Here is a 27,778-nt window from a genome sequence, read left to right as displayed (position 1 = left end):
ATATGTCCTGCAAGCCCTCTTTCACAGGGCAGTCTTTTGGGAAAAACTGAAGGTTTTGGCTAAGAGGAAACAAGGCTGGAAGAATATTTGTTTTCCCCTGCTTTCCCCTCTTTTACAGGAGATTCTTGTTTTCTTTCCCTTCCTGACCCCTAACGTTGGGAGGATTGAGGTTGTCTAAAAGGGGGTAATTACAGGAGATAGTTTCCATGACAGAATGATCTGCTAGGCTATTAGAGAGGACTCTTCCTTATCCAGTGCATATGCAGAAGAATGTATTAAACAGAAGTCCTTTAAGGTACATTAAGCCTGACAGCCTTCTTTCCTCCATTGCAAGTTCAGTTGCTGTTGGCACAATTGACGCAAGACAATGATTTCAGATGCAGCTTGCTCCCATTTTTGTGCCAGCCCAATTCAGACATTTGCCAGTGTCTAGTGATTTTGCAGAGAGATATTTGAAAGAAGTTTGTCTTTTCCCTCAGTTTTTCAAATGAACTTAATATAATGTAAAGTGAGAGTTTATGATCCCAGCGAGAGATACAGAATACATAGACTAGCACAGCACAAAAAGCTTCAGGATAGGTTTCCCAGCACCCCCAGTGCCTCGACTCTGTGCCAAAGGGACTGTTTTCTAATCAAAAGCCCTCATATTTTTCATTCTTTGCTACACTTTTGATAACAGAAGGCCGAGACAAACAGAAACAAATAGAAACCATTCTGCTGTTCATGCAAGCCTATTCACAAAATGCCTCCCATAGGCTGCTTTCCACCAACCCTGCTATTTCATTTAATCCGTTCAGTCCTGAAGGATCAACTTAGGCAATTAGACAAGGGATTTGGGCTCTCGGGGATAATTGGATGACTTGCATGCAATAAACTTCTTCCACGCTCCCTTCACTTTTTTCTTTTGTTCTCTTTGCTCATCCCTTTGTTTCTCATCATTAATTTTTTTAATCAAGTCTGCAACACTCTTGCAGATACAGCAAGATAGTAATGTGACCAAGCAGCAAGAACCTAAACACCTACATTGTGGCTCCTGCTGTTTCATGCCTCTTTAAATTGTTCTGATGTAACACCAAAGGGAAGAGCACATGAATTTAGATGATGGGATGCAGCAGTCGGGGCTTCATTTTTGTATCTGCAGCATTGCTGAAGTTGCAGGGCAGGAATGAACAGAGCTGAGATGTTTTTGTCTAATCTTAAATTAATACTGGAGGAAGGCTCTTATAGGGCAGGAAAACTACTACAGTGCATTTTTTTTTTTTGGTTGCATTCTGGTGAACTGTGTATGAATTATATCATAGCGAAGGAGATTACTAACAGGCTACAGAGTGCTGAAGTGTAACTACCTTTCTTTTTCCCCTACAACTGTCTTCATCCCTACTCCTCATCACCCCTGAGTTTCAGTCTGGGAGCTCTTTTTGCCTTGGACACACACACAATTTCATTCTGACTCTTTATTACTCAGCCTGATGCTTCTAACCTTCATTTCCTCCTATTTTGACATGTTCCTCTCATATCAACCACTTCCCTAATGTCATTGCTCCTAATATCTTATTTATTCACTATATAAAATTGCCATCCTCACGTGAATTGAAAATTGCTCACATGATTTGAAACTTCTCTTAGCTCCTTTTATTTTCTGTGTGCCAGCACAATTTGTCAGTCTGTGTACACAGCAAAGTTTAAAATCACATGCAAGTTTCAACTTCTCCCTCTAATACGGCAATATACTTCTCTTTCATAATAAATGTCAGTGAAATATTTATGATCACTGTGCTATCAACTATAAAAAGTAATAGCAACAACAACAACAAAAAAATCATATCTTTAACTTCCTTGCTTGTGTAGAGATGGTGTAACTAACTGCTGAATATGCAGAAGTCTTTTCCAGTGCCCATCTGTGCAGAATGCAAATATTAGAGCCAATTACTGAGACTGAGCTCAACCTGTAGGAAACAAAGTTTTAGTTCTCAATGTCCACATTCATTCTCATATGAGCCAACAGACACGATGTCTTGCACACCCCCTCTAAAGACCTGCTCAGGTAATACTGAGAGGCACAACATGCAATTAGTCTCCGCATAACTTTGTGAAACACTGTAGGTTTCTTAAACATGAAAAGCATCCATCAATAAAAAGGTCAAAAGCAGCCCCTAATTTATTTTACCTACCCTAGAGAGAGAGTAAATCATAAACTAGCCATCTTTGGGTGAAAGCTTTAGGGATTTTAAGTTCAGATAAATATCTAACTGAGAAATAAAGTGAGAAACACTTTTCTTGTATGACTGGAGGGAGCATGCAGCTCTGTCCTCTGTAACTCCTCCGTAAAGAGACAGTGTGAGTAACCTGGGAGGATAAAACTGTTGAGTTGCTTCAGAACATACTCCTGCACTCTACACAGAGAACTCAAGTTGATGAAAGACGGAGTAATGAACTAAGAGTGTGAAATATAAAAGATAAATATGATTAAACTATGTTAAAAAAAAAAAAAAAAAAAAGAGACATTAAATTTGTCTCCAAACAGAGGAGAAAATGAAAATGGCAAGGGTATGGATCTTCTGTGATGTGATGGGGTGGTGACTGAGCCAGCTGTTGTTTTCACAGCAGTCTAAGCACAGCAATGAAGGTCTCAGCAGCAGCTCTTTTGCCCTGGTTTGTGACTGAGGAGCACACATCAAAACCAATTTTTTCTCTCTCCTTAAGATCTCACCGGACACCCTCAGACAAGTACTGGGAATTCCAGACACTTTATATCTTTCTGCCCTAGAAACTAATACATTCAAGAGAACATGGACCTGATAAAATCAAAATTCGGGTTAGATGCAGGCAATTGCCTTCTCAACCAAGATCTATAAAAGACAGAGAGTAGTCTATCTCTCCACGTAAAACGGGTAGAGAAACCCTATTTCAGAGTGACTGAGTGTGCACCGCGCAAGTGATGGAATAAACCACAGTAGGAACCAATTCAGTGTAAGAAGGGACTCAGATCAAGTGACTAACAAGGTCTTTTCTATAATTCAGTAGAAAATGGCTTCTGGAAGAACATCACCAGGCACTTCTTGCAAGCATACAGGTGTTAACCTTGGTGCCCTGGCCATATTCCAGCTCAGGTAATTACCTTTTTCACTTACATTCCCCTTCCAGACTCTCCTGGCTTGTCTCCACTCCCTGACCCTGATTTATATGCAATTAAACAGCAGCAGTGTTTTACTGCACAGGTGGCTGCTTGTCAGTGCAGGGAGCGGTGAGGGGATCAGGCGTGGAATGAAATGGTCTTTATATTGACTACGAGTCCCCATTAAAGTTTACGAAGTTCTTTAAGTCCTTGCAAACGCACTATATGGATGAAAGACAATCCTGCACAGATCATCTTATGCCTCATCTGTGCAGTTGATTTTTTTTTCTTCTTTTTTTTCTGAGGGTGAGAGGATAGCTGGCTCCCCTTTGTCATAGCAAGCTCAGCAGGCAGCTTCCTCTCCCCGATCACCATCCTGCAGTGCTCCTGATCTCCGCAGGAGCGTTGCTTCATTTCCTCCCCTCCCTCTCCTCCGGTGGAGCCCTTCAGCTCTGCAGGAGGCACCCACGTCTCCTGAGGCTCAGTTCCTGCAACGCCACAGCACTTGCCATCTGCAAATTTTAGCTCACAAACAAACGTAGGTGAGCAGGGTTTCGAGAACTGCTTGGAAACCTTTGTCTCACAATTCCTTGCCAATACACTACCATTTCTCTGGGACCTATGATTTATTTTTGACCAGAAAACTGTGCAGATGAGATGTAGAACCTCAATTCAGAGAAATGCTGAAAGTCCTTTTGCAGAAGAATAGAGGCTGTCACAGCAGCAGCAGGTCCAGCACGGCAGTAACCATGCCTGAGCAGGAGAGCAATACACTAATCCTCTGGCAGAACAGGATCAACTCAAAGGTATATATAAGTACATGTAAAAGTATGTATAAGTAAAGTACACCTAAGGAGCATATGCAATCCAATAGCAGACACAGCTCTGAGTGGTTTTTGGAAAGCGCTTTGAGAGGTTTTGGTGGAATTGAATGCTGTACCCATAATACAAAAGCTGTGAAATAAAGGACAAAAGGCAGCTTCCTATATTTTAAGAGCAATGAAGAGTTATGATTTGTCCTCAAGCTTTTTGTTCATACTAAGAATAGTGTAGCGGAGAAAAAGACAACAGCTATATTGAAAATAATTTGGGAGAAACAAGCCACATACCTGAGTGTACCTCTGAAATATGGAAATACAACAGGTGATATATGATTAAAAACTTCCCAATCATTAGGAAAAGCTAAATGTTAACAAAGAAGCATTATTTTGCATGCAAACCTTATTATCCCGATTGTTTTAGAAAATTTTTTCAATGCCTGAAAATTTTGAGTCAGTTGTTACAATATTCCAAATCTTACAGAAGGTGATTTTTTTTTTTTACATACACACCAGACTTTTCAGAGTTGCACAGCAATAGGATGAGAAGCAATAGACACAAACTGAAGCACAGAAAATTCTGATATTAGAAGGTCTTTTTTTTGTTGTTTGTTTGTTTCATATAGTTAGTATGAAGAAGATAGTCAAATGCTGGAACAGGCACCCAGGGAGCTGATGAAATCTCCATCCTGAGAGATATGACTACAGCCCTGAGCAACCTGACCTGATCAAACCTGCTTTGAGCAGGGGCTTGGACTAGATGAGCTCTGGAAGTCACTTCCTCTGGAGCGAAGGAATTTTTAGAGATTATTTTTTTATACACATACTAACATAGATAAATACACACATAAAAAATCTGCCAGCAAGACACATTCATGTGTCTGCATCTTATTCTGAACATGTGTATGTGCTCTACTGAATATGGATACACACTCACAGATAACATGCTGCATAGACGATGGAGGTATGTGAGTGTGAGAAGGAATATTTAAAAAGGAAAGCATGAGGTCCAATATAGTAGGATTATTCCTGACACTAAATGCTGTCTCAGTTTTATCTATTTTCCTGTGAAATTCTGACATCTTAAGCTGCAGCAATTTTAACTATATCAAAAATAGTGCAACTAATGAAAGCTAATGAAATTCAGTCTCTATGAACTTTAGAAGAGAAGCAACAATTTAGCTCTGACGATCTACGCAAGACTTAAAGGACATTTTTTGAAATTCTAACTAGACCTGATTGAGGAAAATTGCTATGAATATAAAGAGAAAAAGACGGTCCTGCCCTCAGTCACAATGGGTGCACAGTTTGGACATCAACTGCATCCACAAAGTGTGACAGGCTTTTCTTCAGTGAGAGGTGATTGAAGAAAAATGAGGATTGTGAATTTTCTCCAACCACCCACAGAAAAAGTTCAGGGTACACTTCACTGCAGTGAGACTGTTTCAATCCACTAAATTTTGTTGATGCCGAGCAATCAATAATTTGTTGTTTAATACAGTATCTGAATTAAAAGTTTCCTGGGTACTACTCTACAGGGAGGCCTTCCAAGAAGAAACAGGTTATGAAACTCGAGTTAAAATAGTAACAGAACAGCATTTTGGGACTAAAATATTACCAGAGCACAATAATGTAGACAAAACTTAGATGAACAGCCCTGCTGGCGTGAAAGGAGCAATTTCTTTTAAGCGTACATCCTTTCACAAAATGCTTTGCATAAATTCTCATAATTGCTTTTCTTCATGATCCCCCAAAGACCTAGATAAAAACATTACTTACAGCTCTGTTTTAATTCCAAGTTTGTTTTAGATGAACTAAAGGCCTAATTCGGTAACTCCTCAATCTTACTGACCATAACAACCCTTTAAATTTCACTCAATCATCTCTGTAGTATTTTTGCCTCACTTGTCATATATGCAAAGTAAAACTAAATGGGGGACCAGGTCAAATTTGTAATCAGAAGAATCTAGCACATCCCTGGATGCAGTAGTACTACTGAGATGCAGACACCATTGGTATGAAAACATTTGTGTATCATCTTGAACCTTAATATTAAAAGTGTTTCCAAAAAGTATTCTGAAACACAATTTGACCATACTAGGGCCAAAAAAGGAAAGCCACGTGTTCTCAATTTTTCACGTCTGTATGAGAATTCATACTTTATCAGATACAAAGATGGAAAGAAACATTAGTAAAAGCAAATGTATGAAAAATTGCTTCTACAGAAATGAAGCCTCTGTCTTAAGTACAGTTTTAAAAAAGTTGGATCAATTAGCAATCTGTGAATGCTAGAAACATCTTAACAATGTCTCAAAGATGAAAGAGCATATCACAAAATGAGGAATGGGGGAAAAATTAAATTATGTCTGCAGTCATAATGAATCAAAGCCCAGAAGGTGGTCTCCAAATCAGCAGGTTTTGATGAAATATTAAGGAAAATGATTATTGATGAAAAATGAATAAGCTCTTTTTGATTTTAGCAACCTTTAAATCACACTTTGCTAATTAAAATAGCTTCAATGCATCCCTCCATTCCTTGATGGGCATTTAGCAATCCTCTGAAACGGGTGGGTTAATTTGACAACATTTTAGCAAATATGCACAGAGTTTATCTTAAGCAAGCAGACGCAGCACAGTTTAAGAAGATGTGCAAAATAATGCATCACATAATGTTCTGTTTCTTTTTCCTCTATTTTTTTTACACTAAATCTATTATTACAACTACAAAATAATGACAGGGGCAACTTCTGCTTGTTTCATCTGCAGCATACAATACCCCATGGTATATACCGCAACTATTAATGAGCCATGAACTACGTCTCAGGAAATAAAGACCCATGTTACTATTTTCTGTCTCCTTTGTTTGCCAGGTCAGAGAGCTTTTAGGACAATTACTCCTACTGCCTAGGAGGCCTGGTACTGTGGTACTGTGGTTTTCTGCAAATAAATTTCCTTCCCCAAGATAAGTGGAAATTAGAAGTGTGAGGGACTTTACTTCTCATATTCCTTGTGTGGCACAGGTTCTAATTGCTTTTTAAAATGTTAGTAGTAGTAATACTGCCTTTTCTTTTCATCCTAGTTTGTAGTGTACTTTCCTTTAAAGGGAAACCTAGGAATGAGAGAAAGCTGTAATCAAGACTGAACTGCTGCACACAGAAGACATATCATAGCATGTGATGCAACTCAGGTGTGCCATGTGTTATTGTCACAAAACTATACACAAAAACTAAAATGAAGCAAAATCTGTTCTTTTGCTTTTGCTTTCATAAATTAAGCCCTATATGCTATATCACTGTCTAAACTCAAGGCAGATGAAATCGCCTGTCCATTACAAATACACGATCTATTTACTGTAAAAATATTCCATATACATAAGAAAGATTTCTATATATGCATCAAACTGAAAAGCTGTTTAAATGTCACCAGTATTTTAAGGAGTGAAATATATATATATATATTATATATATATATATCTATGGCAAGTAAATAAGTCTGATGTTAGAACAACATTTTTCAGAAATGCATAATCATATAAAATAGGTTGTACCAGAAGCTTTTAACATCTCACATCATAGTGTTTGAGCCTTAAGGAACAATTTTTTAAAATAAGCTACAACGTCTAATACTTGAGTAATAAGTGCTGTTTGCTGAGGGAACAGTGTAAAAGAGTTAGCCTTCAACTTTCTGACTAAGAACAAAATGAAATGAGGTCTCTGAGCAACTTCTCAGTTTCTGGGGTTGTCAACGTGGTATGTTTCGTAAGCACTCATTCAATGAGTTTACAAGATGATAAAAGGAATTAACACGAACACACATGCTAACCTATATGTAGTGATGTTATTTTCCTTCCTAAAGTTTACTGCGGAGGATTCCTTCCCACAGTTGGATTCCACAACTTCCTCTAGTGACAAACCACTTAAGACCATCCGCAGGATGCTTTCTCAGTCACGTAAACAAACAAGACTGTCCATAAAGATAAACAATGTAGTTAAATATAGTTTGTCTCATCTGTGAAAGAGATAACATTCATAAGAAAATAACAGAACACAGAAATCTCCAAAAACCTCCAAATCTAGTATTCTAAATTAGAAGAACATATGTAAAATTAATTCTTACTTTACTTTTCAACTGATAAGCTGTATTAATTTAAAGAGCTAACTTCGGTTTGGGTATTTTGTTTTAGCAAGAGGAGAGATAGGATTTTGTGAATGCACAACACATCCTACAAGTTCAGCCTCTGCAATCCTCTCCTATAATCAGACAACTCAAAAATGCAAAACCTCAGCTTTTTAAATACATGGAGAGCAGAAGCCAGAATCTTTCACCAAAGAGGAACAGATGGGTTGACTGGAGGGACATAAAAGACAGAAGAATCATAAATTTGTATTCCACTTAAAAAGGGACATGTTCAACAGCAACAACAAATTTAATTGATTAAATTATGGCATTCAAGTGCTGCATAACATCAGTTCACCATCCAAATTTTGGTTAACCAGACTAGCAAAGGACAGATTTAAATAGTTTAGACTGGTAGGATTGAAGCATTTCATTTAAGGACTTGGTAAGCCTTTGCTTTTTCATCTTTCCTTTCTCAGATATTCCCTATAATTTTCTCAGGATGAAGAACTCCACATTTTATTGATGGTATTAGTGGGAAATAAAGATGTGCATGTAAGCTCTTTCTTTTTTTTTTAATACAATCTCAAGGTATACATAACCATTCATTGTCAGACATTGGCTTTTCTAGTTTTTACATCATGTTTTGTTTTATACTAGGATTTATCATTTAGGTTTCCTTCCTTTATTTTTAATTAAATGCTGCTTCCTACCATCTGAAGAAATTTAAAGGCCATTCTTTTTTATCCAAGCAACAAAATGCATAACTGATCTGTATCTGTGTGTAAATTGAACTAATTTCCCAATATTAAAAATACATATATAATTCAGTTACAACATACTTTAAATACCAAAATCTTCTTAAACTGAAGAAAAGTGTCTGGTTTTGATCTACCTTTGTAACTACCTTGGCTCATCATAAGGGGTAGATGCAAAGAATTAAAGAATTACAGAATTGAAAATTACAAAACCAAATCGATACTACTAATTACAGCAAAGTGTGCTAGTTAGCAATGCCTCAGAATAAGGGCAATAAGGACAGTCTGCCTTCACTGGGCCCTGTTTCACCTCTGTGTTTTGTAACCCGAGTAAAAGTTCATTTTTCTCTTATCTTTCTGTGCATTTTCCCACTGCTGCCATTTGTAGGATACCAACTTCTTCTGCTTTTGTAAAAACAAATAGCTCTCATGCTTTAGATTAGGCAGCAAGTCAACTCAAAGTGAGAGGAAGCAAAAATACCAGGGCTTAAGTGAGGCTGTGGCTGTGGTAAATGGAGAGTCGTGGTTCTCACAACAGTATCAGTGTTTGGTATCTATTTAAAAAAAAAAAAAAAAAAAAAAGCAAACCTAAGACTTTCAAGTAATTAAAATGGGAGTCTGAATAGAGTTCACTGTGAGTCTGCCACTTATTTCACCAAAGCAGTAACCCAAACAGGGAGTGCAACTGCATACTTTCACAATAGGGAGTCTACATAAATCCTCATGAATTTATATTAAATTTGTCTTATATTCTATCAAGATGGAAGAACAAAAGAAAACAACCAACCTAAGATAATAAAATACCAATGCTAATAGTGTCTATTGGGTTCTAAATGCATGGGTCTATGAGAGACCAAGCTAATTTTTAGACAGTCCTGGGGGTAAGGATTACTGGCTTATAGGATGAAGGGTAGAGGAACAAAAAAAACCCCAATGTGTTAGTGCTAACGTGAAATTAAACCCCATGAAGAGTCTCACAGAGGCTCTAACTAATCCTTCTCCAGGTTATCACAGAAAGGAAGAAAATACCACAATGACTTTCAGTTTTACTTGGGAGAGAACTGCAAATAGTTCATTAACCCATGGCTCTCCACAGGGTTGCTTTGGAAAGTCTGTTTGATGATCCCATAATGGCATATGTGCCATTTTCTAGGGCAGGGAAGTCTTTACAGAAGCCAGATTCTCATAGGAATGAAGCTTCATTATGCCTTGAAAGGGTGATACTCTCTGGAAGATAAGGATTTTAAACCTATTACTACTAATTTCTGAAATATTACCAATTGTTTAGGGTGCCTGGATAATGAAGGGGTGACTGCTCTGAAATGGCTGCAAGCTAATCAAGAATTTATGGTATATCCACCCACACGAACAGTGCCTTCCTCTGCAAGTATGCCATCCGTAGGACTCTGATGGTAGAGAGTGATAAACAGAAGGAAGAACGAGGATTCAGGACATCGGAAAACACTTCCACATCAGTGAACAGAAGTAAACAAAGGTAGGAGGGAAGAGCTTACTCATAATCTTGTTCAACCTAGGCTGTTAGCCTTTTGCACAGCTCTATAGTTTTTCTATGTCATTGGTTAGATGGGTTACGGCGCCACGGCCTTCCCCTTTGTGTGGTGTTCCTCAAGTCAACTTCTGTCTAAAACTCTCTTCATTTAAGAAAAAAGAAATTTCCTAGCACTTATGGGTTGCATTGCCCTGAGTAATAACTCATATCTTCATCTACTATGGGACTGGCAATAAGCTCAGATTTCTATGCATAAATGATTCCGCAGACTTTAGGCACACTCCTATGACTGACACTACTAATAAAGAAGTTTAATATAGTTGCACAAGTGTCTTGTTTTTTTAACAAATATTTATCCAGGCATTGCAATATAGCATTTCATAGCTTTTACGACCCATTCTGCTATTGCTAAGAATCATTTTACACACACTAGAAAGCCAGGGTCTGCTTTTAACATATTCCTATGTTATATTAGACTGTTTCTTTCCAGCTTCCAGGATTCATTACTCTCGTGCCAATTTAAGCACAAAGATACTACTGAGTGAATAAAAGTTAACATCTAAATAAAATGTTCTCCCTTTCTTTTTGGAAAAGCAGTAAGCAAAGTATGCGGCCTGACCTTAAAAACAGCATTTTTGCCTCTTAGCACAGAGCAGATGACAGTTAAAGCAAATGGGTTGATTTTCAGTTCCCAAATATTCCATTGACATAACTTGATTCCACTTCTGATAGAAAAGAAACCAGTTCATAAAGGTCTCCCTTTCTAAAATGAACATTTTTTTTCTTTTTAATGGTAAAATGCATGCAAAAAGCATATGATTATGGTATTTATGTTTCCATTAAAATGTCCTCAGCAAGCTGTGGGAGTCTAGCCTACTATTTTCAAGCTATTTAGATTTACAGCAGCTCAGTGCCTATTTTATTTCAATTATATTTCAGGACAATGCACTCTTGGTGGGAAATGATTACACAGTGACAGCCAGTAAACGTCCATTAGGAGTTGTCTTTCTACATACTGCTCAACTATGGGTGTCAGGTGATCGCCATAAAACCCCATTGTATAGCATCATTGTCATCTACATGAAAAATGCTATTGATCAGTAGTGCAGCTTCTCTTCCTTGTGATGCAAAACATACTAGAGACATTTCTCAGTTAAAGTAAAAGCTTTATCCACAAGAACACAATTCTCGAGACACTTCTTTCCAGTACTGTAAAATAAACATAGATTATACATTCCACCTAGATTTTGCTCCAGTAATGGCTAACATTGAAAGTTGCTAAGTGAAAAAATGCTTAGCAGCCTGTCTCTGTAAGCTATTGATACGTAGGATGGAGCTAATGTAGCAAGGGCAGCTGATGGATAAGCAGCTATCCTGATCACCAATCACCCCCAACAGATCTTATTTGTTTATTTATTGCTAGAGTTTCATTTCCTCTAAGCAATAAATTGCTTTTCTGTTAAGGAAAAGATTCTACTTTAATTCTTTAGGATCAGGATCAGAAAACACTTTCCTAGTGCTACTAGAGAGAATTGCTATGACTAGTATAACTGGAATTTAAAATGTATTTCAAGATTTACAGGATCTACACTTGCATATGGATTACATATGGAAAGTTCTTTATTTTGAGCTTTTAATTTCAACTGCACATTTAACAGATAATAACTAGCACTGGAAGAAGTAAAAAAGAAAGCCACCAATATCCATCAATGATTTATTTAACTGTGACCCAACATAAATCTGCATTAAAGCAATTATAAAATAATTTCAAGTCCTGTAAAGAATTTTGAGTAAAAATTTACTATTTATAGGCTTTTTTTCTAATAGCTCTTGTTGGTAAGATGTTTGATGCAATGTTACTTCCACACATACACTGATGTGCAAGTTTCCACTGAGTAAGTTAACAAGTCTTTCTCCTTTGCTGTGTTTTGGCATTGTACAATCCATTTTCTAATTTAGAGAAATAAATGGACAAAATGATTAGGGAATAAACATTTTTTTTCATCTCTTTACTGTTTTGTTCTCTCTGCCAATTAAAGTGCGCTTGGGATATGGACAAATATTAAATATACCGAAGAAGGAGAACAAAAGTACAGCTTTGCTTTTAACCCTGGTTTCAAGTTAGGTTATAAAATATCTTGGGGATCTCTGCCTGACAACTTGACAGTACCACCTTTGGGTAAAGCTTAGTTAGTTGTAGTTGCCCTCATAATATCCTCAAACTTGCAAAAAAAAAAAAATAAAAAAAAAAAACACACATTATTCTGACAAAGCAGTTCACATACTTGTCCTTCACTTTGTTATCGTTCACACACCATGACACAGTTAAATTTGCATCAGTTGGTGGCATGTGTTCGTGAAAATAAGAGAGAAGCTTGAGGAATATTAAAGAAAAACAAACCCTGACAAGGCCTCACACACAGATGCAGTAATTCACTTGCAAGTTAAGGAAAAATTTGTCATGTGTTCAACAATGGTATGCAAACTATTATGGGACATTTTGTTATGGGCTTCTTTGTAAGAGACTTTTAAATAACCTTTTGGACACATTTAAATGTCAGATTGTGTTTGGCACTAAGCACCAAACTGTAATAGAAATAACATTTCCCATATAAACAACTCTGCTTTTAATATGTATGTGCTAAAGATTTGAGACAGCCTGGCCGTTACCAGCTCCTGGCAGTTCAGCGCGCGGGCAGCGCGTGTTAGTGATTTCTCTTACCATCCACAAGGGCTGGAAGGGACGGCTTCTATTTAGGGTAACCTCTGAAACTCACGAAGGAAGGAAAGGATGGCAGGGCAAAGCGGTAAAACAGGGAAAGTAACACCCGGTGCAGGTGAACGCTAACATAAACGCTATGTTAAGAACGCAGAGCTGTAACCGACTATTTCTCCTCAGATTTCTTGTAGCAGTATGAGGATAAATCAGCCTGCAGAGGAAGGAGCTCCCTGGAGAAAAGCCTCATGAAGAGGCACTTGGATACTTGCTGTAGCAAGGGACATCACAAGAGATGCCACGTGAAGGGGGAAGGTCTCAGTGCTGGAAAGGGACAGCAAGAAACAAGTGGTGATGTACACAGGGTGAGAAGCAAGATATCCTACAGACAGGGTGACATCTCATCTAACAAGCATCTCAGGCCCACACAGACAGAACTATTCCTAAAAAATGATGTTCAGATGATATTTCCTTAATACATCTAAGATGAAATGTGTAGAATGCAGAGCAGCCTTGGGATGCTCAGCCACAAGCTCATACCTGGGTTTCCCCAAACAGATACATCAGAGGACATTGGTAGTAAGTAATAATCTTTTTCCATCTGACCTATGTATTTCTTTCCAGGTATTTCTTGCTGAATGTCCTGTATCATCCGCTTATCACTAAACCAGGGATGGCTTTTCTTGTCTAGTGGCAGGTGTTCCTGCCCGTGGCAGGGGGGTTGGAGCTGGATGATCTTTACAGCCTCTTCCAACCCAAATTATTCTATGATTCTTGCTCTCATACCCGACTTGCATCTCCTGCCTCTGCTCCAGCCCGTTGTGCATGCCAGGCCTGGCCTTTTTTCCCAGCATGATCCAGCTGAGTGAGTCGGGGCCTTCTGTGCTCCCGGGCTCTGGCAGAGCAGCTTGAATGTGCGAAACTGTCACACTGCTCTTCAATCCCACCCTTATCATTAACATCGGGTTCCCTCACTACACCGTTATCTTCAGTTTTACTCACTCTCTTCTGGCTCTTTTATCAGCAATCACACAGAGTTAGCTAGGTCACACAGGTCTTATATTTCCCCGTGCCAGGTTTGCATCAAAGAACTTTTTTTTTGTTGATGTGACATTGATGCCATTCAACTCAGGCATGAAACACTGCCTTTGGTCTAACAAAAACAGCCGCGAGAGGCACCACGTGGCTGCCGTATCCAACCAAGCTATCTTGATTTCCAAAATAACAAAAGTGCTGAAATGTCAGGCATTTGGGCATACCAGGGCTGGTCAATATAAGGCTATGTAACATAAAATTTTAAGGGCACAGATGAAGCTGTCTTTTTTCAAATCATTTTGCTTCCTTCACTGAAATAACATATATATCTACAATATATAAACATACATATCTACAATATATAAACTATGTTTATTTAATACATAAAGTAGACCTTTTACACAGTGCAATACAGAATAACTGTGTGAGAAAATAAAAAGGCAGCTGTGCTACTCGTTTTTAGTAAAAATGTATGCATCTGAAATGCCCTTATTTGTCATGTCAGACAACATTTTTTTTTCCAATATTATGCAAAGAAACTTTAAAAAAAATAGATATAGCAGAGGGTTAAATACACCAACCAGTCCTCATTAAAAAACTTTTAGACAATTAACTGGACTCTGCATGACAGCTGCTTTCCTTAAGAACAAATGACTCCATTTAACACTCCGAACAGAATAGGCAAGATCAATGCCACTCCATATGGACAGCTGTACAGACCTCCAACACTGTAACCAACGATACTGTTTTGCTCATTTAAGCGAATGTCCAGTATTTTTCTTCTGGAAAGAATTGGGTAGAAAACAAAACTAGAAGTTATTTTACTATGAGCTAAATTAATACCCTCTGAATGAGTTAACAATACCTCCTGTACTAGGATTTCAATGTTCGTTTTTGTAAAGCTTAGAAAATGCAGAACTTCAACATCATAGATGTCAGCCAAGAAAACAGATGTATTTCCATTGTTAAAGTGCAAAAAAGCTATGAATTTTGCCTTTGGTTATTTCTACTTTATGTTCGTTTGCATGCCTGTTTTTTAGCTTCAGGTTTTTGAATGAACTCAAAACTCCATCAACAGAAACCAGAATTTTGCTGGATTTCAACATAAAACCTAGCATGACATAGTTCAGATAATGTAACCCCAGGAAAAGTATAAATCATAAGCTACAGCCTGAGAAGAGAACGTAACTCATAAGTCAAGCTTGGAGTTTACTCACTTGGTCTGTATTTTATCACAAAGTTCCCTCCACTAGACAGAAGTTCAGGACTGTGGTAGGACTAAAATCCAGGTAAGCTTTAACCCACTTCTGCTTTAACAGTAAGAACTTTCCAAAGATTTTGTAACTTCTGTGAATAGGTTGGAAAGGTGGTATTCAAGAGTTATATTAGGTAGAGCTCTGATAAATAAATTAGATGATGTCACAAGTTTGAGTTTAAATTAAATTACAATAAACAGGGGCTCTAAAACTCGAAACCATCTGAAGAATGAGAAGAAAATCTGTGGCTCTGTAGGATAAACTTTCAGATCCCATTCTGCCACAGTTTGATTTGTGTGAGCTCAATACTTTTCTACATAAGGGCTTTTAAAAATCCATTAATAAAAATGGAGTTCTGACTTGCCAATTGACATACAGTCATCTCCCACGACACAAGCATTAGGAGGGTGGATTTCGAAAGAGCATATTGATTGCTGTCTGGTGCCTACCTGTCTACAGGTGAAGACTTTGAATTCCGTGGTTTCTTCACTTGGGCGTACAAGGCTTCAACTGTCTGCCCTTCCCTCGGGCTCTGCGGTCTGGTGGTCAGCGTTATCGTGCCGCTATTTGAAGAAGAGTCATAGGAAGCAATCCCTGCATACATTGGGTCCGCATCACAGCCAAACGTCCGGTTAAAGTCCTGTATCTCTGCATAGTCCCGTTCACGAGCTTGTCTCTCTCGAAATTCTCTAGTTTTTGCTTGAATTCTGAAAAATTAAAAGAAGGCTGAAACTAATTTTTCCCCCCTTTCATCTGAAAGCAGCAGTTAACAGACACTTTGGGCAGCCCATCTTAATGAAAACCACTGACGTGTTTCCAGTTTTAGTTTGTCATGGAGTCTCAGGTGTACATTGGATATTGAAGACTAGATCTAAGCAACACCATGATCAACAGTGGTCTTTTTGGCAGAAGTCTGATTATCCACAGTCTTTCCATTATTAAGTGAAATAAAGGACTAGCCATAGTTCTCAGAGTTTATTGGTTGTTTCATGCATCTTAGGATATTTGTGCTATTACCTGACCTGTCCGAGACTGGCCAGACACGGTTCATATCATCTTGTAGTCTGTCAAAACCTGACAGATTTAGTGACTCTAATGGCTGTCTTTAGAGATTAATTTTAATGCACTTTCTTGGCCGAATACTACAAAAATCATACTTTTTTCAAAATTTAAAATCCCAACAAGAATAAAACACACACGTATATATGTATGCTATGTATGTATATATGCAGTAAACAGTAGAAGTAGTTTCTTGTACACATTGTTTAAAATGTGTGTGATTTGTTTAAAATGTAAACAAACTGAATCTGGCACCTCCTAAAAGTGGGCAGTTTCTTCACAGAAAGTATCAACATGTGCATTATGTTAAAGTTACAAATGAAAAGTGATGCTGTATTGGGATTTTGTACCCAAGTGCATTTGTTTAGCTCTATGATTAAAAGTGACAGATAAAAACAGGCGACATTTAGCCATCTGACAAACACAAACTGAGTACAGGTCATGTTTTCAAAAGCACACAAACCTATTACTAAAATTTGATCTGGGCTTCAAAGTTTCATTGGCATTTTAGAAAATTTGATGTATCACACACATAAACAGTGAACTGAAAAAAAAAACAACCCTCTCCCCATCAGTCTCCCCAGACCGATTTAATGCTCTGTCATCATCGCAAAATGAAGCACTGAGCTGTCTCCTCCCTTCCATTAGTACAATGTGCTCCTTTTTCATCTAATACAGTCATGGCTACGGTGTGTCAACATCTATCCATCCCAACTGCAGCTCTGTGCACCCCCCTGCTATGTGCCATTTCCAAAGACAGCTTGCTCACCGACTGTTAACACGAGCAGCCTACTCAAAGCCTCTGTCTCTTCTGAAAGCAAGCCTTGCTTCTTCCGAAAATAGAAAAGCCTCAAAGTTAGGTTACTTTTACATTTTTGGAAATTTTACACTTAGCCACATGGCATTCAAGAGCAGTCTTTGAAAAGGGGCTATGCAAAGGGCAGGATTCAGAGTACAGTTTAAGACACTACGATGCAGGTGTCTGCAGTAGGTGAGTTCACATGAGCTAGACGTGCGAGCTCCTGTTACAGCCAAGGGAGCTGCAATTCAGCAGCCTCCAGAGAGTTACGGTGCTGCTGTGCCAGTCAGCGTGTCCTAGCATGAAAGGAGTCGCTCTACAGACAGTCGTGACACTGCTGTTTAGGCCTCCTTTGGGAGCTTGGATAGCCAGCTTCGATTCAGCTGCTCAAACATGGGCAGCTACAGCCGCCCAACAGCCCCAGGAAACACTGCCGGACCTCCAGCTGCAAGACAAGGTCTCCCACAGGTCCCTGTCACATCTACCAGCCCTGTGCTGGCATCTCAGAGACTGTGACAACTCAAATGACACGAGACAACTGCGTATGAGCGTGAGAATCCAGCTCTGAGCCTGAATGTGAAAGTCTAAATTCAAGCGTCTTCATCAGACTGAGCCCCAAGCAAATTGTTCTTTCTGTGCTAACAGAGATCCTGGTAAGAAAAGAGGGAATAGGAGGGTGGCACAGACAGGCAGACCTATTTTCCTTAAAAATACCACAAGTATTGACCAAGGGTAATGATCTGGGGGTAAAATTGGCCAGCTGAACTCCCTTCAACAGGCAGCAACATCTACATCAATGGTTCAGTGATTAATGTAAACGCCCTGAATTATACCTCAGCCTAATTCTTCCTTTCTATGTCCACTACTAGTGGCCTGTAAACCACAAGTTTCACTCATATTCAGGACTAGTGGAAAGAAAAACAACCTTATAAACAAAAAGAAAATGTAAATAGGAGTAATCTGAGAAAAATTAACTTAAGCCAACATAATTTTTTAATTATGCAATTTTTGTAGACAAGATTTTTCTTTACAGATTGCTTTTTATTTTAAGACGGGAAAAATGGACAAGAAAACTGCAACAGTGTTCAGCTGACAGCACGCTCTTCTGAAATTTCAGCAACCTCCAACAGGATAATTATTTTTTTTTTAATTTAGAGTGACAAAGGACTCAGGCTTAAATCCTAAAGCCATTTCAAATTTAAATTGTGTCTATTTTTAAAATATAAAAGATATATTTACATAGTCCTATATTCCAGAGCTGCAATTCAGAAACATTACAGCCTTAATCACATGGAAGATGCAGAAGGAAAAATAGGCCTGAAGAAGACCTGTACTTGTTGATTTCATCTCTCTGCAGATTTCACTTCCAATTTGTAGCCCTGTGTTAATTACCCCATGACAGAATGTATTTATCCCTTTATAAATTTCATCTGAATGGGAAAAGCAAAAGAAAACAGCAATTTTCTAAATATTGCTAGATTCTGGAATGTAATTTTAATTTCAGTGGTAAATGTATCATCAAATATTTGAACAATGGCTGACATCAATTTGAGCAAAAAAAAAAATTGTGTATATTTGTGTATTTTAGTGCATGAAATTTGACAGTACAGCAATAACGTGGCATCAGGTAATACAGTCAGGAGAAAACATTGTTACCTGACATACTTATAAAACTGAATTATCTGGTGATATTGGCCTCAGTGTTATACAGACTGCCATGACATGTGCTGGTGATCGTTCTCATTTCTGACCATGAATATCACTTCACTTCCCACAGGTGCAGACACTAGGGTCCCCAGTTTCATGTTAACCAAGTTTTCTCATGTATCTGCTTATTGGCTATTTAATACATTTGAACTCTTAAATAGCACTGTTTGCAGCATAACATTAAGATTTTCCCATGCATGGTTCAATGAAGAATACTTACTCCTATTCAAGTGGGAGAGAACTGATTGTTGAAGTGTTTTGCAAATAATTATGTTCATATCCACCAGGAATTTTTTTAGAACATTTTCTACAATTGCTAATAAAATGTGTTAATACACATACACAGTATTAAAAATCAGAGCCCGAATGCATTATACATCTTCCTGTTAATTATAACCAAAGTACTCAGTAAGCAGTTACAGTAAATAACATTAACAAAATCAGACCAAAAAATGAGACTTACAAGACTTCCAACTATATTGACACCCAAAATGTGATTTTTTTCTCTTAATTTTCTGTGTGTTAAGTCTAAACCACTGTGCAAGTCTTATTCCCTTCACATGACAAAAATACAGGTATTTTGATTATTTATTTTTGAATATTGTTTAAAATATAACTTTGTTTCTGTCTTCTTCTGGATATGCTATCTTTAATACTAATATTAAACATTATGTCTCTAAACTCAGAAGAACCAAATGACCAAAGAAAAGTATGTAGACATACTCTTGAAAAGAACAGTAGCTAGCAGCTAAATATTGCTCTATCCCTTTCTCATTTGTAATAGTTTTAAAATCTAAATATATTTTTATATAAGTAACTTGAACTTAATGCTACATTATTTTTTATATAGAGCCCCCTCCTTGTGTGCATGTGTATGTGTGTACACATGGTGTGGCTTAACTCCCCCATTAGCATATACTGAATTAAGTGCACATACGGAAAATGTCAGTGCAGACTACTGTGGGAAAGATTAAAATGATTATGTGAACACACTGTGGCACAGATGAGAACCTGGAATTTGCTGTGTACTTCAGCCCTAATCAGCAGTGCTCTTGCTATTGAACTCCAGTATCTGGAGAAGCATTTGACCAGAGTGCTTCAGTCTCACAATGTGGATATTCGTATTAACTTGTCTTCACCGAACAGTGTTGCTTTATGACACGACACAATAAAAATGCATATGTCTGAAATTTCAGATCAGCTAATTTTGAGGATTTATGGCCTCCCTACAGATTCTGTATGGGTTTAACAATGATAATAATGCTTAGCATTTATATAACTCTTTCCATTTGAAAGAATTTTGCAAAAACTGCTAATCAATTTTGCAGTGTTTAAATGGAACTGAACTTTCAAAAATACAAAAGCTACCCCAAGAAGTTTCTAAACCCTTCTCGCTGAAGTGTTAATATTGAAAATGTCAACAACGTACTGTCGTGCTTTTGAGACTCAAATTATAATGTTCAGTAAAGTATAAACTATCCTCATGCATTTGTGTGGCATTCAATTCAAAAGCTAATGATAACTGCTTCAAATGACAATATTGTTAGCTGCAGAACTTCCTATAATTGTTAGACGAGCTTTTCATTGCAAGCTAATCCAGTAATGATAGACATACCCATTGTAGAGCAATTCTTATGTGTGTGAAACAGTGGTCACAACCGCAAAGGAAAAGCTTTTGCTCTGCTGTCTTCAGCAAAGAGCAGACACCTTGTTCCCTTTTCAGAACTCTGTGAGTGGGATTCAGCTGTCAGATGAGGGCAACTGCCATATTAGACACCCAAATTTAGGTGTCAGCATTTGTTTTGGTCTGCCAGTAGGGCTGGTCTAGATTCAGACACCAGGCCGCTGCCTGTGGGGCCTAGGTTCTAATGGATGTGCCAAGTGCACCTCCCTCAGCCACAAAGTGCATTTACCCTGGTAGCTCACATGAAGATACCAAATTAATTGGGCTAGTCAAATCTCACAACCAGCCAAACATTCACACCAGCTATGTGGGAGCAAAATTTTAACTTTTTCCATCAATGGAAAACTCCAGACTGTGATGCTAGCAGAGCTCTTGTGAGAAAAAGTGAACATGCAAAGTTAGCAAAAGAAATCAACCCTAATTTCAAGTAGCATTAGGAGTGAAATAAGAAATATATGCCCAGTCCCTTGGAAGCACCAGTCCACTCTGGAGGATTTTTTCACACGAGTAATTTAGATCCTTTAAAAAATTGACTATTCATCTTAATTGATTAATACAGTATGGGAAGGATATTCATGGCTAACACATTACAGTTGTTGTTGCAATGGCAGCAATGTCCTCCCACAAGAGCAGAAACGAAGTTGGCTGCTGTTTCTGGTGTGCAATTGCTTGGTCAATCCAATTAATCATCCTGCTGCTGCCAGGACTCAGTGATTGCCCAAGTGATTATCCACAACCTATCTTTTCCACCGAGGCTTGCTGATTTACAAAATCAGTATTGAACACTTGCAATTCCACATATGTGAGGTGGCTGACAATGTTTATTAAGGATAGAAACAGCATTGTGTAAGGACAGAAGCTAAATGACAAGCCATCCAACACTGCCAGTTCTCAGTTCTTCTGCCACCAGACCGGCATTCCTCTATATGATGGATTAAGAACAGAGGAAAAACAATGACACATTTATAACACTAGTCAGCTTGCTTAAGTTAGTCGGATGGGATGACAACACTTGGTCCAGTTTTTGCCAGATATCGTTTCTAATAAAGAGGTCTGGAGGTGCACTGGGCAGTAGCCAGATCTTGTCAGTCCTGTCCCCTCTTCCCCTGCTAGTGAAAAATACCTTGTGGGCACAGCACACCAGCAATAAGCCAGGTCTCACTGCTCCTCCTCACCCTCCCTCCGACTGCCTTCAGTGCTTTAATGGCCCTTTCCCTAAATTTTGGCAATCAAGTCAATATGGGAGTTTGTCCTCTTCTGTATTTTTCTTTGGCCTTTGGATCCAAGCAGGAATTTTCTGACAACTGCTCTTCTAAAGAGGGTACCTTGATTATGGACATTATTGTGATTTCCTTCTGAACCTGCATATTACACTTAGCTTTTCTTATTGTGATTAGAGCTAGTCAGTTATCCTAGTTATAACCATTATAGCTCAGCAAAGCTGCCTGGTTTCCTGGGGAAATCATTCTAAAGGATCGCTGTGGGCAATGGGTAATCATGAGCAGCAACAAGCTGCAAACAGAGACACCTTTTCTTCCTCGTGTGCCCCTCACCATTTCATTCAAAACTTAAGAATGTTAATAAATTAATAAATACATAAAATACTGCTAAGTATTTTTAAATTGGAAAACAACCTTTTCAAGTTAATAAATAAAAAAAATGAACACTTTGATGTGTACATGCGTATGTAGCCAGTTGCCTTAAATATGACTGTCCTCTGACTTCAAGCAAATGATGAAACATACACAAAATGTGGTCAGTTTGCTATGGATAAGCACAAGAATACAGGGACAAAATCAGAAAGGCCAAGGCATAATGTGAGATAAAAGTAGCAGGGAGCTTTAAAGATAACAATAAATCACTGTGTAATTGCATTAGCAGTAAAAGGAAGAGCAAAGAAAAGGTTGCCTCCCTGCTCAGTAGTGAGGGAACGATATTGACGGATGATGCTGAGGAAACCTAAGGCTTAATTTGTTGTTTTTTCTTTTCATCTATCTTCACTAAAATGGTTGATTGCAAGCAGGTGGCCAGCGCTATTGATATTGCCACCAATAACAAAAAATATCTGGAATCTAACATCAACAGAAGTAGCTAGAAACTGGTTAAGCTAGTTAAGCTGCTTGAACATCCCACACACACCACTGTCTCAGGTAGTCTCAGACCTTTTCCAGTAATCATGAGAAGCTGTTGAGGACAGCTAAAACACTGAAAGACTAGAAGAAGTTAACATCCCTTTGGAGGAGCAAGAGAATTATCAAGTAGTCAGTTTAACTTCAGTCCCCTGAGAAGCTTTGAACCCAACTATTGGTAACCACTGAGAAGATAATGGGACAAGCAGTAGCCACCATATCAAGAACAGATGTGGTCAAGTCAATCTGATTTCCTTCTGTAACACAGTAAAAGGCCTTGTGAATAGAGGACAAACAGTAGATCTAAGGCTAAGACAAAAATGACAGCAGGATGGATGCAATAGGTTGAACTGGGCAGTTCCTACAGAGTATCTAAAGTGTAGGTTTCAGTAATTCAGTCACACCAGGAGGACGAATTGTGGCATTTTCTACAGGATCCCTCTCTGAATTTGCTCAGGGTTTCATTATTAATTAGGATGCTATTGAATCTGCACAAAGCCCAGATGAACAAAATGAACAATAGAGGAAAGGATTAAAATTTCAAATGCTCCTGAAGGACAGAGTGGACTTCAAAAATAGAATTAACTTCAATAATAACAAGTAGAAGGTAATTTACATAGAATAATTAAGCATATCAATTAGAAGTAGGAAAAAACCTGTGAGCTGCTTTTTCAGGAATGGATCTGGAAATTCTACTGGATGACAGATATACACAGGTTAGCAATGTCAAAAGCTGCTGTGGAAAAGAAAAAAGACAGGGGGGACATAATAGCAGTCTCCTAATACATAAGGAGGAAAATTATAATGTTTTCCATCTCTAATGCAAGTATTAGGTATTTAAATTCCAGCAATAGTGACTGAGCCTAGATACTGTAGGCAGGGGAACTTTCTAACTAAGGGAAGTTATCGAGCCTATGCCATTAAGAAAAAAAAAATGGATAAAAAAAGGATGAAACAAACATCTTGCAGGAATGACATACAATGGAGATCCAGTCTTGGAAAAGTGACATACCCTCTCCTCCGGGTCTATAATGCTACACTTTCACTGAAATTTTATACGTATGTATTTCCCATGTAATATTTCTACAAGAACAGACAAACATAACAGAGACTAAATATTTATAAATAACAAACTAACAAAAACAGTGTCTACCACCTTGATATTATAGAAAGACATCTACACAATCAGACAGTCTTATTTTTTTCCTCCTCCAACAATCACCAATATTTGCCAATTAGAAAATGTGATAGTGCCTAGGTTCTCCCTGCAGTTCTCCCTCCTTAAATCCTACATGCAGAAGAGATCCATGAGAATTTCAAAAACCTTTAATGAGCTACAACTGAGGAGGGATGTAGTTTAAAAAAAAATAATAAAGTGATTACTATAAGTGCCCTGCTATATTCAGAAGAGAACAGCATGCTCATTTTTGTAAGGAGTCATAAATAATGCTGATAAAGAAGGTAATAAAGTAAAAATGAAGATGTGAAGAAATGAAAAAAGCAGAAGATAAAGATAAATATTATGTGTATAAGTAGCTAAAGTGCAAACAGAAATTTGAGACCAAGTGACACTGATGAAACTAAAGGAGACGCCATAATTGTCTAATATCTAAATTCTCTAACCTGATGATATCTCACCCCAACTTTTTTTTTTTTTTTTTTTTTTTAAATCTCTGACCTTCTTGATTCACTGAAGTTTTTCAAAGTAAAGATACATTTTCCCTCAGCAGAGTATCTCAATCCTGCTTTCTTGGATCTTGGAGTAAATAAGTGAAAATCCCTGCTATTTTGAAAAAAAAATAATAATAATAATCTGTAAATTACCACATTACTTGCATTTCAATGGAGCTTTTAGACTGCTTTACACAGCTAATAGTCTGCAGCATTTGGGGATTTGAGAGTGGAGGGTATATCTGCTGTGGTGTCTTTAAGGATATGTTTCAACCAAAGCCAAATTTATCAGGTTTGTAGGCAGGATAGCAGGTCCTCCCATCCCCAAAAAAAACGTTACAAGGACTGAAATTTTGTAATTTTCATTCTATTTTTTTTTTTGGTCTAATTTTCATGTCTGGTCCTGGGGTCAGCGGCCCCAGCAGTGGAGATCCCCCAAACGGGCAACTGGAGCAGTAGCCCAGTTCCTACTGGGAACCAGGGTGCATCAAAGAACATCATTGCTCTCTGTGAGGAAAATGGATTTTTTTCTTCTGCTTTATAAAACCAGCCAGATTAGCTGATATTTACACCTATGAGACAGATCCCTGGTCATTAGATTAATCTAGCTCTAATCTCCTATTAGCCCTTTTGCTGGACTGAAGCAGTACGAAGCAGATCATGAGATTCAGCTATTGCTAAAACATGACTTGGAAGAGCTCCTGCTTCAAACCCTACTCACTTAAGACTGCTGGTTTTCTCCCTCAGGGAGGCTTTGCTGGGCAATTTCTTCCCAACAATATTTTGCCAACTGGAGAACAAAGCCAGTAAGCAGCTCTAACACCTGAATGCTGTAGTTAAATATGTAAGGAGCAGCTGTACTTGTATGTTCAAGAAGCTAATGACAAAGACATACCATATATCAACTGCTACCATATATCATACCACATATCAAATCAGTCATTCACAGATGCTACAGGCAGTAACTGGAGGTCCAGTTACAGTACTGCCATCGGTCAGCTGAGATGACCCTCTCCAGCACCACCCTCCTCCAGCCAGCCCAGTAACGTAAGTGGGTATGAAATATTGCCACTAGCTCAATTTCAGGTCTGTTATTCTGTTTCTAGAGTGCTGTGTATGAAGTAGCCTAATCCTAAAGCTGGAAAATGAAACAGTGTGAAGTGACAAAAAATTACAATGAAAACCCTTACAACACAACAAGGGATTATGTGAATCTCATGGAGAGGAGAGGGAGAGGGAGAGGGAGAGGGAGAGGGAGAGGGAGAGGGAGAGGGAGAGGGAGAGGAGAGGGAGAGGGAGAGGGAGAGGGAGAGGGAGAGGAGAGGGAGAGGGAGAGGGAGAGAGGGAGAGGGAGAGGGAGAGGGAGAGGGAAGGGAGGGAAGGAAGGGAAGGGAAGGGAAGGAGAAGGGAAGGGAAGGGAAGGGAAGGGAAGGGAAGGGAAGGGAAGGGAAGGGGAAGGGAAGGGAAGGGAAGGAAGGGAAGGGAAGGGAAGGGAAGGGAAGGAAGGGAGGGAAGGGGAAGGGAAGGGAAGGAAGGGAAGGGAAGGGAAGGGAAGGGAAGGGAAGGGAAGGGAAGGGAAGGAAGGGAAGGGAAGGGAAGGAAGGGAAGGGAAGGGAAGGGAAGGGAAGGGAAGGAAGGGAAGGGAAGGGAAGGGAAGGGAAGGAAGGGAAGGGAAGGGAAGGGAAGGGAAGGGAAGGGAAGGGAAGGGAAGGGAAGGGAAGGGACCACAAATGGAGAATATAGCTTTTATGTCAGTATCTTTTGCTTAGGACCAAAAATTAGCATCCACAACACCTCTCAGAATTCACTTCTAAAACCCTGCTTGCTCACAGTACTGAGTGACAGCATATATCTACACCATGGCCAGACACTGAACTAGGTTTCTTATAACCCATTAAGAGGTTTGTATTGTAAGGTTTTGTAAGTAACTGGTTGCAAAATAAAAGGTGAGACGTGGCGTGGAGAGGAGACCTGTCTGCCTGTTGTGAATGTGTCATTAGGTATCTTTGTGAATACTCAGATAATTGCTGCTGTATCTAAAAATTAGAACAAAGAGAGGTTTTAGTGCAGTAGCTTACTGTAATAACCTATAATAGTCACTGTACTATAGGTTACTAACCTACTGTAGGTTTCTATAGTAAGCTACTTAACTCCTGTAGTTCAGCCTGGAAAATCTAAAGGGTTTTCAGTTATGTTCAACTCAGCAACAATACACACAGCCGTATTCAATAAGTCAGTAATTATGCTACAATTTGTTTCATTCTTAAATAAGTATTTGCTACACAGACTCTACCACTAACAGCATGGTTTATCAGTCAACAGAGGACAGACTGTTGTCCTACCTAAAATTCTTGGCATGCAAAAGCGGAATGCTACAAACTAGTGTCATTACTTAGAACCAACAGAGTGCTGAACTTGTATGATCTGCAAGACACCTTAACCAAATTTATAACTCAGCTTATAAAGACCAAATAAATGATATTTTTAGATTTATGGCAAGGGACTTGGCCAGACCTTGCTCAGTACAATGTCTTGAATCTCTGTAGAAGAATAACAGTGAAAATACATTTTTAGTGTGATATCTTATAATCTCAATCTGTATACTTACAAAACGTACTTAGAGAATGTAAGGAGCTTTGTTTAAAAAACATCTCGGCAACTATTATTCCACAAAAGCTTCAATTTACATATCTCTGGAAGCCTGCGCTTTTATGAAGTGGAACTGCTCTGAAATATTTTTCCAAAGCTCAATGTTCTCATGCTTCGCTTCTGTGTTTTACAAAAAATACTGCTGTTGATTTGTTTTTCACATTCTGCACCCTCATCCTTTATGTAAAAAACAAATGCCAAAAACAATGCTGCAAGTCTCAGTGAAACTGGAATATCCCTTGACAAGCAGACCCCATCTCAAAATAAGTGAGAATGAGAAACACATTGCTTTGATTTTCTGATTCACAGAGTAATTTTTTTTCCTCTCCTCTCCTGTGAGCTGGGAAGGGGGCAGAAGTTTTATCAGAAAGGATTTTATGCAAGTCACTTTAGAAAACATTTATATTCTGAATGTTTGCAATAATTATGCATTTAGAGTTAATATTTCTCATGAAAGCTGTAAAATGGCATCGAAATACAGTAGCAGAAAAATTAAAGTTGAATCTTTGCATTATTTTAAAGACAGATAGCACTTAGGTTATATATGAAGCAAAAATTCTCTTCATATCACAGTATGTTGTCTTTTTTCCTAAAAGTAAGATGAAACGGCTTCATGAAAATATTTTGCTTAAGGGGAAAAAGTTGGGATTTTCCAATAAAAATATTATGGTCTCTCTGGGAAATCTGGAAAGACACCAAGAGTGTCCTGCTGTTCAGCCCCCTACTCCATCTGATACTTTAACAGTTCCAGATGGC

At 38.4% G+C, this 27,778-nt stretch overlaps 1 protein-coding gene across 11 annotated transcripts in view; it reads right to left on the bottom strand.

The window, feature by feature from the left end:
* Positions 1 to 27,778, bottom strand: part of PARD3 (par-3 family cell polarity regulator) — a 445,998-nt gene that overhangs the window by 84,344 nt on the left and 333,876 nt on the right. For all 11 annotated transcript variants that reach the window (XM_080583461.1, XM_080583469.1, XM_080583467.1 and 8 more), the window contains one exon: positions 15,774 to 16,031. In XM_080583461.1, coding sequence (XP_080439587.1) covers positions 15,774 to 16,031 — 258 coding nt within the window. The remainder of the gene's footprint in view (positions 1 to 15,773; positions 16,032 to 27,778) is intronic.

Source organism: Anser brachyrhynchus (genome assembly GCF_964034855.1).
Source record: "Anser brachyrhynchus genome assembly, chromosome: 2".
Lineage (NCBI taxonomy): Eukaryota > Metazoa > Chordata > Aves > Anseriformes > Anatidae > Anser > Anser brachyrhynchus.
This window is presented reverse-complemented; position numbering and strand designations above follow the sequence as displayed.